Consider the following 14,153-nt stretch of genomic DNA (forward strand, 5'->3'; position numbering starts at 1 on the left):
TGAGCTCCAGTCCTTAGGGTGATGGATCACACAATAACACATCCTTCTACTGACTTTTCCTCCTTCCCAGTTTATTCTCCCTAGACCCTACTCCTGTTCCAAGGGACCATTTCCCAAATAAATAACTTGAATGGAAGACCATGTTGCAGGATCTGCTTTTGGACAGAAACTAAGCTAAGACAGTCTCCTTAACACGAGAAGAGCTCAGAACTTTACTCTGGTTTTCCTTTTTTGACAGGGGTTAGTAAAGCAGAAACTTTAATTCTTTCCCTATTGTCAACATGCCCTTCTTATTTTCAGACAGATTTCATATTACCAGTGAATGATGCACAGAAGCATGAACAAGCCGTTTCCTTTGAATGATATCTATTTCAAACGAATGCCAGTTAGGAAAATACGTTTCTTACAAGAAGAAGAATCTTATCCCAGTTTCCATATTTATATTAAAAACATTTTGCTAGCATGACATAAAAGAACACTATAAAATAAACAGAACTTCACATACCTTCAGGTTATAGCTTATTTTTCTGCAAAGAGACCAAGTATTAACATCCACAAAAAAGAATCTAAATAGTTTAAAAATACCTTGCAGGAAAAAAAAATGCAGAGACCCCATTCTTCTATGAAGTTGGGTGTGAATGATTTAATTCTTCGACTGTTATGTCTGTCTGCGAGTCAGCTGTTCCCATTACTAGTAGACATTGTATTGAATGTCAAATAATGTGGTTTCTAAAATATAGCATCAAGTATCCTTTAAGAATTTTTCTCAGTTAAGCTAATGATTCAACGTTGTGTTTCTATAAAGCCACAGTTAAAAAATATTTACAGATAATTCACAAGGCAGGAAAATGTTCAATCAAATGTGGAAATTTTAAAGCTGATGAACAGCTTGATGATACCCTAGGATACCCATCTTTTGCCCCCTTCTATACTTATTTAATGTATAATCATTCATTAACTGTCAGAGATGACTGAATTTACCGGCTAAGCAAAGTTTTTAATTTTCTACATTTATTGCTGCCTTCTAACATCACACAAATTTTTTAAATTTCAAATTTGCTTATAAACAGGATGCAGGAAGATCATTAATGTTTACAGAATTTTAATGCTTTTTCAGTAGCTGTGATGGTTAATACTGAGTGTCAACTTGATTGGATTGAAGGATGCAAAGTACTGATCCTGGGTGTGTCTGTGAGGGTGTTGCCAAGAGAGATGAACATTTGAGTCAGTGGGCCGGGAAAGGCAGACCCACTTCATCTGCGTGGGCACAATCTAACCAGCTGCCAGTGCGGCTAGAATATAAGCAGGCAGAAAATGTGACAAGAGAGACTGGCCTAGCCTCCCATTCTACATCTTTCTCCCATACTGGACGCTTCCTGCTCTCGAACATCGGACTCTCAGTTCTTCAGTTTCGGAACTCGGACTGGCTCTCCTTGCTCCTCAGCCTGCAGACGGCCTACTGTGGGACCCTGTGACAGTGTGAGCTAATACTTAATCAACTCCCCTATATATATATATATATATTCCATTAGTTCTGTCCCTCTAGGGAACCCTAATACAGCAGTAAAAAGTTTATTACAATTTTTTCTTTCTTTTTACACTCCTCTCAGCTCATACCTATGTTTTTTACTTTCATCAAAATAAAATATCCTTGAGAGGTAGTTACATGCTTTCTCGAAATTTTAGAAGTACAGTATCTGTTTTTAGATCAGCATATTATAAGAACTCTATTATCATTAATCAATAGTGGTAATCTTATTTTTAGATAAAAGTATCTGAACTCAATACCCTCAAACTCTGAAACATAAAAGCACACTCCATCTATATTATGTTTAATGCTTAGAATTAAGATGTTATAAAGCTCCTGAAATAGAAAAACCAAGTAACCTAAACACTCCACAGGTTTGCCAGGTATTATAGTGTACAGGCTGAACCATGGTTCTGCTATATTAAGATTCTCACTTTTATACACTTCGACAGCTCAAAAACCCACATGCATCTTCCAACCAATGGAATCACAGTTTACCTGGCAGCACAGTTTTTTTTAGTGGTACATAAAATAAAAAAAACTGAAAACTGATTTCTTATTTTCAATAAAACACTGTAGTTCAACCAGCACTTAAATAGCTGGTATGGGCTTTATTTTTATTTTTTAATTGGCATTTTGGACAACTCCCTTAAAATACTAAAAAATGTCACTTTTCTATACAAACAAATGAAGTAGAACTCTAAGATGCCACGAAGCAGGTGTAACTAACATTTATAGACATGCTCTAAAGCATCACGATATTTTTTAAGTTACTAAAATGATTTCTACTATTTACTACAGAATTAAATAAAATAAATGAGTAACTATAAAAGGAACTGCTTGTTTGAGGAAAATTTTTTTTCTGGTTTTGAGACAAGGTCTTGCTCTCCTGGCCAGGCTGGGGTGCAGGAGTGAAATCACAGCTCACCGTAACCTCAAACTCCTGGGCTCAAGCAATTCTCCCACCCCGGCCTCCTGAAGTGCTGGGATTACAGGTGTGAGCCACATTGCCTGGCACATATTTTGAAATTTTAAAACCTATTCTACGAGAAAAAAGGAAGGGATTAGAGAAATATTATTTAGTTGCTAAATGGAAATCTTAAGTCTGCTTTTCAAACCTGTCTGGCCAGCACTCTAACAAGTTTCAGCCATTGGCTCACTGCTCATGCATGGCTTATTGAGCAAATACTGGCTGGTAAAAATTTATAAACTAGTATGTTTTAAAATTTCTCTGCAAGACTGGCTTTAAAGCAATCTTTTAAAATGAGAACAACTGTTGAAGTTTATCTTAAGACATCTTAGTTTTCACATTTCCAAGCAGAAAATGCAAACAAGTAAAATATTGTACTTCAGTCATGCACACCAAATATCGTAGCAAAAACCTGTATTTTTTCTTAGTGTTTTCACTAAAAGATCATGCAAACTAGGAAAGCCTAGTATCTTTTTAAACCAACAGTCATGTTGGCACCATACTAAATTGTGCATAATGTATCTTTGAGACTAAGAGGCTAAAAAAAAAAAAAAAATAGTAATAATACAGGCCAGGTGCGGCGGCTCACGACTGTAATCCCAGCACTTTGGGAGGCAGAGGCGGGTGGATCACCTGAGGTCAGGAGTTCGAGACTAGTCTGGCCAACATGGTGAAACCCCATCTCTACTAAAAATACAAAAATTAGCCGGATGTGGTGGCGTGCGCCTGTAATCCCAGATACCCAGGAGGCTGAGGCAGGAGTATCGCTGGAACCCAGGAGGTAGAGGCTGCAGTGAGCTGGTATCATGCCACTGCACTCCACCCTGGGTGACAGAGCAAGACTCCATCGCAAAAAAAGAAAAAAAAATAGTAATAATACAATAGAGTGATATTTTTAAGAGGAGAGAAAGTAAACTGAAAAATTGGAAGCCTGTAACATTCGTATTTTCCATATTAAAATATATTCTCCAGATTCACCAAACTTGGGAGTCAAATTTCCAAGACATTTTCTTGTTTCAATGGTATCCTTTATAGCACATAATAGTGTACAAGTGATTCTACTTCCAGCTGGCTACATCCAAGCACCACCATCTTTACTGGAAACAAAGAATATATGTTTATTAAGTATTTAGCAAGCAACATCATTCATTTTGCAACTTGAAGTAGGTAGTTCCACCTCAAATGCAGATATGAAAACAATTTTACCTTCAGAAGTATTAAAAAAAAAAAAAAGCTGAATTCTGCATCTAAAATAATTAGGAAAGACACTGTCTCCTTAGTCATGAGTTATTACTGCAGCACCTTTGTAAGGCGCCCGAGGAAGTTGCTTTCTCACTAGGCACTGTTTCCCAGTGATGAAAATGACAGCTTGGCTTAGGTATACCCTTTTGAGGGTCCATCAATATAGCACTCGGGAAGTGGTGCCAGGCTTGGAGAAACAGGCGAATGAATGCAGGACGGCGTGCTTCCTGAACCTGGTTCTTCCACAGACAGTCAAGGTCAGAGTGGGACTTACTTTCTCTGTGGGCATATGATAGAGAAACTATGAAAGTATAAAACAAAATGCTGAAAGTATAAAACCTTGCTGGCCAGGGTATCATGCCAGCAAGAATGATAGAGTAGAGAGAGGAGAAAAGAAAGAGGCCTTTTAACAGCAAAACCACAATACAGACGAGAAGCTCAGAGTTTCGGGATCACACCAGGTACAAGCTTCTTTACATTAGTTTAGATTTTCAGCAACAGCTGGGAAGAATTGAGGTGTGTTAGAAATTCACTATCCTGGGTAAATGGATAAAGCACTAAATCATGTTTAGGGACTAGTTCTTTGCAGCAAATTTAAATTTGACATCCTTATTAATAATGAATGATTTAGCTACATTAAAAATAAACTGTAAGATTTTTGCAAGTATTTCAATGTATAGAACAGAATGAAATGTAAACTACTCTGGTAAAATATATATCCTACTATAATTACATATAGAAATAAAAATTATTCTTATTAGCCCCCTTAAAATGAATACTAAAAATAAGTCTTACAAAAAGTATAGAGCAGTATTTGAATTTAAATTATTTTTTATCCTGATTAAAACAAATGCTACCTGTTACTTTTGTGACAAAAAATATTTGAGAGGTCAATACGAAATGTTCAACTATGTTTTCAGGATAAAATGAGTAACAGGGAAATCATAGTATAGTGCCTGGGAAACAGCATATGCTCAAGAAAGTTTTTTTTTTGTAAATCTGGAACCAAGGATTTTATTACCAATGATAATATGATGTTTGCACAACATTAAGAGTCAAATCAAATCATAGTTTTATCTATTATGGTTCTAAACTAATTACAAAATATTACAAAAAATAACAACGCTTTTCTGTAAGATATGTGTATTGGCTGGGCACGGTGGTTCACGCCTATAATCCTGCACTTTCAGAGGCCAAGGTGAGTGAATCGCTTGAGTCCAGGAGTTCAAGACAAGCCTATGCAACGTGGCAAAACTCCACCTCTACAAAAAATACCAAAATTAGCCAGGCATGGTGATGTGTACCTGTAGTCCCAGCTACTCAAGAGGCTGAGGCAGGAGGATCGTTTGAGCCCTGGAGGCAGAGGCTGTAGTGAGCCAAGACCACACCAGCCTGGCCTCAAAAAAAAAAAATCTGTATTAGACACTGTGTATCACACAGTAGCAGCGTTTGTTTTCTTATGACCAAATTAATGGTCAAATTGTTTTTTACTGAAAGCAAGTTTCTACCTTATCAAAAGTAAGAAGTTAACACAAAGTATTAAGTAAAAATGATAACGTAAGGATGCAGAATATTCTTTAGTTTTTTAAAAAATACACATAAATATGTGTATACATAAATGTGTACAGAACTTTTGAAACCTATACATATTCAGTTATTAATTTAAAAAATCTAACAGACTTTTACTTAAAAATCGTTTGAGAAACTTTTGAACCCCTTTCTTTGAAGTAGGCAGAAGTCCTGCATTGAAAAACAAAGGACTTATCTAAGAACAAAAGGATTTCTTCAGAATTTTCCAAGTTGTTGCAGCTTGTCAATCCCTCCCCCCACAGTACCACAAAGTAGTGTACACAAAAGGATGGGGGAAAAGGTGATTTTCCTTAACGCTGGCCACTGACACACCTTGAAGCCATACTTGGTTTAACCAAAGCCTATGGTGATCAACTGGCCTTTGCAGAATAATTTAACTACTCAACAGCTGGAAAGAGAAACAAGATTTAGTGAAAAAAGCACCATGCTGATGAACAACAATATTGCCCATATTAAGCTCTATTTTCTGAGTCAAAGTTTGGGTCATGTAAAAGTAAAACTGGCCCCAGAGAAGAGAACCGTTTCTCACAGATTGCCATTTAAACCTCAAATGACCATGTTTCACAGCAGGCTCAATACATTCCAGCATGTAACTGCATTTTAATTTCCTAAAACCACAGGATATAAGTCTGATTTCAAATAGTGTCTGGACTGTGACATTCAATACTGATAAAACTGTGTGTGATATTCTCTTGAAAGTTCCACAGATTCAGCATATGAAAAAAAGATCTTCGATTTCTTCCAAGCACTTATTCTCAAAGAAATTTACTCTCGAGTTTTGTAAATGAATTCTAAACAATGAAGATTAAGAGCTAAAGCTACTGCCATAAGAAATGTAACCTACTAGTTATAGGAAAAGAACACACAATATATTCATCGCTCACAAGGATATAGTATGTTCGTGACAAAAAATGGTCATTATGAGACTTCAAATATTTTTTGCCATGTTCATTAGTATGTATTCTGGAAAATAATTTTTAAATATATTAACATGAATGTTTATTTGAATGTCTATTCAATGGATAGAAATTATTCAGTCATCTTTTCAACTTTATAAAAGGAGAATTTGTGTTTAGTCTCCAAGTATTATGTAAGAAGAAATGCAACCTTTAAAACTGATCAATAAGGAAAAAAAGAAGGCGAAGCTATCATAAGTTGGGGAGTAAGAAATTTAGGATCATAATATTATTGGAATGCAACTTAAACAGAAAAAGTTTTATATGTGAACATGAAATCTTTTAGTAAGATGTTCAGCAGTTTTCATCATAGGGACTGGACTGACCTGACCTTAAGAAAGCTAGAGGAGAAATTTTTTTTGAGGGAAGAGAGGAGAGTAGGTAAGTGTATGCTTTCTCTTATAATCCTATTGCCTTTGGCTTTCGGCCTGACTCCAAAACTGATTGACAAATTTAATATTTGTTTTTAAGCAACATATCTGATCAATGAGGTGTAACTTTACTCAGAAGGAAATGATCAGACGTTTACTAATAATTTCAGGTGTGGGAACTATAAAGCTCTGGTTATTCTAAGAAACCTAAACATCCAGAAAAACTGGGGCTAATGCCAGGGTACCTGGCATATGAGTCATCTGTGTCCCTATGGTCACTCGTCATCAGATTCTAAGGTATCATCATGTGTAAGGAGGAGTCACTCTTGATTTCATAACAGCTTTTCAAGGAGATAACAAAATATATTACATGAGCCTTTTTTTTACACGAAAAACCTGATTTGTGAAACAAATGCACATCTTAGAACTGAAGAAGTTACTGCATCCCTTTCCCTGCCCCCTTATCTTTCATTTGGTTTTGCCCCATCTACTCCTCTCTCCTCCTCCAGGCTTTCCATTGATCTTTCCTTCTTTTTTCCCAAACTTAGACAACGGGTGGTAGCTGGAAAAATGTTCATACTCTTATGAAATAAGGATCAGGCATCTCCTCTGTGGTGGGGTTCTATGAGGCCTCAAAGTTCAATTAAGCACAATTGAGAATATCAAGGAACTTTAAGGGGAAGACAAGCCTGTCAACTTAATGCAACCCATCCCAAGAGCATCAGCACCCGTGCCTGTCTTACAAAGCCATGGCTGAAAGCCGGGAGGACTACGAGGGCTGTGTGGAGGAGTGCTGCTTTGAACTGTGAGTGGTACTTAGACTACAGGGAGGTAAACAAAACTGCACGATTTTGCAGAGAGAGAGATCACAGTAAATAAAAGTAAATGCAGACAAAAGCCTGTGGCAGATATGGGATGCAGCGTTCTAATTTGGCAAGTGACCACCAAAAAACAGTAATGGGGGCTGTTCTTAGCATGTTTATCTCATTTTAATCCTCATTACAGCTCAATAAGGTAGATCCTATTATTATCTCCATTTTAAAAGTGAGAAATCTGAGACCAGGGAGATTATTAAATTGCCTAAGGGCATACAGTTTACCAGCTGATCATGAAGCCGGGATTTGAATCCAGGAAGCCTAACTCCAGGGCTATACTTTTTTTTTTTTTTTTTGAGACAGAGTCTTAGACTGTTGCCCAAGCTGAAGTGTAATGGCACAATCTTGGCCCACTGCAACCTTCACCTCCCGGGTTCAAGCGATTCTCCTGCCTCAATCTCCTGACTAGCTGAGATAACAGGCACCGACCATCAAGCCTGGCCAATTTTTGTATTTTTAGTAGAGAAGGGGTTTCACCATGTTGGCCGGGCTGGTCTCGAACTCCTGACCTCAGGTGATCTGCCTGCCTCGGCCTCCCACAGTGCTGGGATTATAGGCGTGAGCCACTGCACCCAGCCAGGGATATACTTTCAATGTCTGTATATACTCTTAGAACACAGAACACCGAAAATGGAACAATGGGGAACAAAATACGGCTGGGACTATACTGGAGGGGTACACCAGAGATAAGAAGAAGGTCAAAAAAGTATTGTCACAAAATCCATTACAGTCTGTTTGCCTCCATGAAACCATTCTACAACTTTATTCTGTCCAGTTGGTCAATATATCTATCTCCTCTACACTGACTAAATAATCCAACTAGAAGTCAATTTTTAGGCACCGTGATAGTTGGAAAAGATATGGATATTGATATCAGCCCCTCAAAGCATATAAAAACTAACCTAATGGGAGAAGCCAGGTCAGTAAGTGGCACGAGCACATGAGGTTTCTTAATTTTGTGCCAAACTGTGAGTGTGAGTTTGTGTGCATGTGCAAAGTCTTCCTCTATCTTATACACACACACACACACACACACACTCATGCACAGCATGCTCTATAATATATACAAAGCTACCTGGATCTTGTTAACAGCCACAGCCACAGTCACACACACATGGATCATAAAAACAAAGCCAATGATTTCCAGCTGAGCTCAGCTCCAAACTTACCTGCTTCTGGGTCCTGGTTGAAACGGCAGTACTTGGAGTTTTCAAGTGAGGGCAGGCATTGCTCAATGGGGACCCAAACATATGTCTCGGGGCACAGCAAATCAGAAGGTCTATACTGACCCTGAAGAAAGGTGAAGGAAAAAGGCACAGGCATTATTAACACAGCAACGCCAGAGATAAAGGGACCAGGGATCTAGGAAAGGTTTAAAGCAAAAACTTAAAAGTCAATCAGAAACTGTTTTACTGTAAATACTAAGCAACCCTGTAGCTGATAGCTTTCCTATCTCAGGAAAGCACGTCTGACTCAAGGCTCTCTGAAAGTTAACCACCACACTTAGGATGCCTGTGTTGATTTGGAAAATTTGAGGTTTTACTCCCTTTTAAAAGAAATATTTAATGTGATTCTTGCTGAGCTGACTGAGAATAATCAGTTTCAAAATTAAGTTGTCTTTTAAATACTAGTTAATTAACAAAGAAATTTCTTTTCATGTATTAGAGTACTATATAAAGTGAACTTATTTTTCAACATGGAATTTCAGTATCCTTAATGACAAATTTTTTAATTTTTGATTTGTAGACTCAGTTGACAATATTCATTCTGTTCTAATGTAGAAAGTACTGTCTTATCACTATACTTCTACTATAAGCAATCTAAATTGATAATATATAATATAGAGAAGCTTAAGAAACAGAAGTTTCAGGCAAACATCTGATAATCCACTAAACTTTCTTCAAAAATCCCATTTAAAAATTTTATATATATCTCTTTTTTTTTTTTTTTTTTTTTTTGGAGACAGAGTCTTGCTCTGTTACCTAGGCTGAAGTGCAGTGGTGCAATCTTGGCTCATGCAACCTCTGCCTCCTAGTTTCAAGGAATTCTCCTGTCTCAGCCTCCCGAGTAGCTGGGATTACAGGTGTATGCCACCACGCCAGGCTAATTTTTGTATTTTTGGTAGAGAGGGGGGTTTCACCATGTTGGCCAGGCTGGTCTCGAACTCCTGACCTCAGGTGATCCGCCCACCTCAGTCTCCCAAAGTGCTGGGATTACAGGCATGAGCCACTGTGCCTGGCCGATTTATATTTTTATAATCCAATTATACACCTCAAATCTAACACAAAGACTATACAATACATGCTGAAGAAAAAAAATCATTCACTTAATGGGGATAATGAAGATGATATAAATTATGTGAAAGCATTTTGTGAAAATTTTCATAACTATCAAGGTTTTGTATTCTTTGGGCTTATTTAAAATTCCAAGTGTCTCTCCTCTAAATTTTAAAATTCATCATAGAGGTTAAAATCTAGTATAGTGTTTTTCAATTTTTCTTTTACTACAACCCATAGTACAAAATACATTCTATATCACAGCCTAGTAAACATATTTGCAAACATAAAACCAGAAACAAACCTTTTAGTATACAATGCTTACCCATGTTATGTTCTAGTCTACTTTATTTCATTTTTCTAAAAATGCTGCTCATGAACCACCAAAACTGCTTTTACAAGCAACAAATGGGTCACACCACAGAGTTTGAAAAACACCAGTGCAAAACTCATTACAAAGAATACAGTGATGCTTTACAACAGTGATGCTTTACAACAGAAAGGCTCTATACCAGGTGCTGTGTGAGTCACCATACGAAACATAGATATAAAATGAACACCACGCCCTAGCAGCCCACAAAGCATTCAGAAGTCTGGAAGTCAACGAGGGAGGCTATACATCGACAAAATGTGAGGGAACATTCTTTCCTGTTTGAGTGGATGGGAGAGGGTTCAAGGAGGATATGGGGTTTTACTGAGGACTTAAAAGACTGACTGAATTAAGCCTAGGGTAGGATGAAAAGAATGAGAACAATCTAGATAAAGGGAACAGCACAAACAAAGACACATAGTTGGGCCAAGCAGAAAACTCTAAGGAACAGGAAATGGCACCACAGGGATGGAACAGCGGGGTTGGAATCAGATTCTGGGAGACATTCTGGGCAACAGTCACATGTTTGGAATTTTCTTCTAGATGAAATGGGAGGCTTGCTGGATAAGAGGGAGAGTTTTGTTCTATTCCAATAGGAGCAGATAACAGGGTGAAGACCAGAAGTCAGGTCTCTGACTCAGTTTTCCCGGAGTGCTCACTGCACTGTTGCTGCCTCACTGCCCTACAGCAGTAGAAGGCCTTCTACAAGCGGCAGCACCAGGTGGTCTACAGACGCATCTAACATTAATATTCAAACACAGAATTAGGAGTGAATTGAGGATTTACTTAGGAAGTGTACTAAAGCCAGATACTTCACTGCTATCTATCTTATCAAAAACAATGGCATTATCTCCATTAAATCAGAAACTGTTTTACTAGGGGAAAGGACATGAATCTGAAAACTAGACAGCATTCTAAAGCTGTGGTTCTAAATCCATTTTTTCCTTCTTGGTTACAGATCACTTTGCAAATCTGATGGGAAAAAAGGCTAAATATAAAAGCTAAAGATATAAAACTTCTGGGGGGGAAAAGGACTAAATTTTCTTGACCTTGGAGTATAAGCGGTGGCTCAAGCCTGTAATCCCAGCACTTTGGGAGGCCGAGGCGGGCGGATCACGAGGTCAGGAGATCGAGACCATCCTGGCTAACACGGTGAAACCCCGTCTCTACGAAAAATACAAGAAAATTAGCCGGGCGAGGTGGCGGGCGCCTGTAGTCCCAGCTACTCGGGAGGCTGAGGCAGGAGAATGGCGTGAACCCGGCGGGGCGGAGCTTGCAGTGAGCTGAGATCCCGCCACTGCACTCCAGCCTGGGGCACAGAGCAAGACTCCGTCTCAAAAAAAAAAAAAAAAAGTTTTCTTTTGAAAACAAAATGCACCAACCATAGAGGAAGAAAACTGATGAACTATACTTCCTCAAAATTATCTTCAAAAAAACTAGTAGGAAAATAGGAAAGCCAAAAACTGGGAGAAATTTTCAACAAAACATATATTAAAAAACAGACTTGTATCCGGGATATATAAACAATTGTAACAACTCAATAATAAGAATACAATCCATTTTTTTTAAAAAAGGCAAGTCACTTAAGCACTTCACCAAAGACATATGAATGCCTAATAAGCATGTGAAGAGATGTTCAACATCGTCAGTTACCAGAAATGCAAAATTAAAACCATAACAAATTATCACTGCATGTCCACTAGAATGGCTAAATTTTAGAAAGATGGAAGAAACAAGTTTTGGTAAGGATTTGGACTAACTAGAACTTACATATTGTTGGTTTAAAATGGTGAAGCACTCGGTAAAAATATAAATATTCTTGTACATATATCATTTGTGAATATGCCTAGGATAAATTCCTTCAACTGGGAATGTTGGGTAAAAGGGCTGTAACTTTTATAGTGTCAAATGACTTTCCACAAAGGTTGTGCCATTTTATATTCTCATCACCAACGTTATGCTCCCAAGTTGATTTCCCTCACATCCTTATCAAGATAGTATATTATCAAAACTTTCAATCTTTGCTGTTCTGAAAAAAGACACTTCATGTGGTTTTAATTAGCATTATGTATCTTCGTATAGAGGAATTTGCATTTTTCTTTTTCATAAAGTTGGCCCATTTTATTGTTAAATTGCTGGCCTTTTCTTATTAAACAATTCTTTATATATTAAGAACTCTTTATATATTAAGCCATTGGTTTGTAAAATATGTCATAAATATTTTCCAATTTTATGTATCTTCTGACTTTGTATGCCATACTCTTATGCCATATGAAAATTTGATGTGTGGTCAAATCGATCATTTTTAAAAATGGCCTCTGGGTTTACACAATAATTAAGAAGGCCACCCTCACTTTCAAGATTATGAAAACATATCTTCATATTTTTTCTAGTACTTTCATGGTTTTACAATATTACATTTACATTTATGCTCCATCTGGAATGTATTGTGGTATAAGGTATACAAAAAGAATCCAACTTAATTTCTTTCAAATGTTTATGCAATGGCCTCAGCATCATTATTAAAACAATCTTCATTTCCCCTGCTAATTTGGTAACTTACTGAATTCCCATATATAGGGAAATCTCTTTATGGACTTTCTATTGATTCTGTTATACTGACCTGTCTGTCTTATCATGTACCAGTGCCACATAGTTTTAACTATTAAAGCTTTATATTATATTTTAATATCTTACAGATTTAATTCCCCCTCATCACTCTTCATTTGTAGAATTTTCTGGCTTATTTTACTTAATTGTTTGAGGATTCTGAATTTGGTACAAAAATATTAGTAACATGAGTAAGGAAACACTAATAAAAATGGAATGGCATATCTTGATCATTGTGACAACAGAACATAAAAGAAGAGAATACCCAGGCTGGGCAACACAGTGAGACCCCGATCTCTAAAAAAAATTTTTTTTAATTAGCTAGACATGGTAGTGCATACCTATAGTCCCAGCTAATTGGGAGGCTGAGGTGGGAATATCACTTGAGCCCAGGAGGGTAGAGGCAATAGTCAGTAGTGATTGTGTCACTGCACTCCAGATCAGGTGACAAAGACTCTGTCTCCAAAAAAAAAAGGAGAAGAGAATACCAAGAATGTCTGGTAAAAAAAAAGAACATATGTATCATCTCAAAAAACAACGTAAGATCTTAAACATACTAATGGCCCCATCTTCTAATATAAGGTGGAACTGAATGCTCGTTCACTGGCAAAAAAGCACAGGACAAATATTGAGGGTGGAGATGGGGGTGATCAGACATCAACTTTTGAGTCCTTAAGGAGAAAATAGAGCCTGTTTTCCTTAATAACATAAACCTTGCAGATATGCAGATTCATCAACAGTCACCTGAACCCAGTGCCTAGATTTAACAACGATGCTGACCATCAAGAACATTTAGTCGGCTGGGCACCGTAGCTCATGTCTGTAATCCCAGTACTGTGGGAGGCTGAGGCAGGCAGATCACTTGAGGCCAGGAGTTTGAGACCAGCCTGGCTAACATGGTGAAACCCCATCTCTACTAAAAATATAAAAGTTAGCCAGGCGTGGTGATACGTGTCTATAATCCCAGCTACTCTGGATGCTGAGGCACAACAATCGCTTGAGCCCGGGAAGCAGAGGTTACAGTGAGCCAAGATCGCACCACTGCACTCCAGCCTGGGAAATGGAGTGAGTCTCTGTCTCAAAAAAATAAAAATAAATTTAAAAAAAAAAAAAGGATATTTAGTCAATGAACATTATATAAATCCTCACTACGTAACAGGCACTAAAGGCTGGAACAAAAAGATGAACAAATGCATGCCTCTAGATAATTTACAACCTACTGGGAATGACAAAGCTGGATTAAGATGAAGTATGCATAAAACATAATAAATATGACAGTATACAACTATCCCAAGTTTCTAAATTTTCACAGTGCTCTAAGAAGGTAATACCTGCTTATACAATGATATTTCCTTTTTTAACTCT

The 14,153-nt window shown here is 37.4% G+C and overlaps 1 protein-coding gene across 27 annotated transcripts in view; it reads right to left on the minus strand.

Annotated features, from left to right (window-relative positions):
- The window catches only part of ATE1 (arginyltransferase 1), a 185,490-nt gene that overhangs the window by 41,016 nt on the left and 130,321 nt on the right, over nucleotides 1-14,153 (minus strand). For all 27 annotated transcript variants that reach the window (XM_074002906.1, XM_074002908.1, XM_074002903.1 and 24 more), the window contains one exon: nucleotides 8,702-8,822. In XM_074002906.1, the coding sequence (XP_073859007.1) occupies nucleotides 8,702-8,822 (121 nt within the window). The remainder of the gene's footprint in view (nucleotides 1-8,701; nucleotides 8,823-14,153) is intronic.

The sequence above is a fragment of the Macaca fascicularis genome, chromosome 9 (genome assembly GCF_037993035.2).
Source record: "Macaca fascicularis isolate 582-1 chromosome 9, T2T-MFA8v1.1".
NCBI lineage: Eukaryota > Metazoa > Chordata > Mammalia > Primates > Cercopithecidae > Macaca > Macaca fascicularis.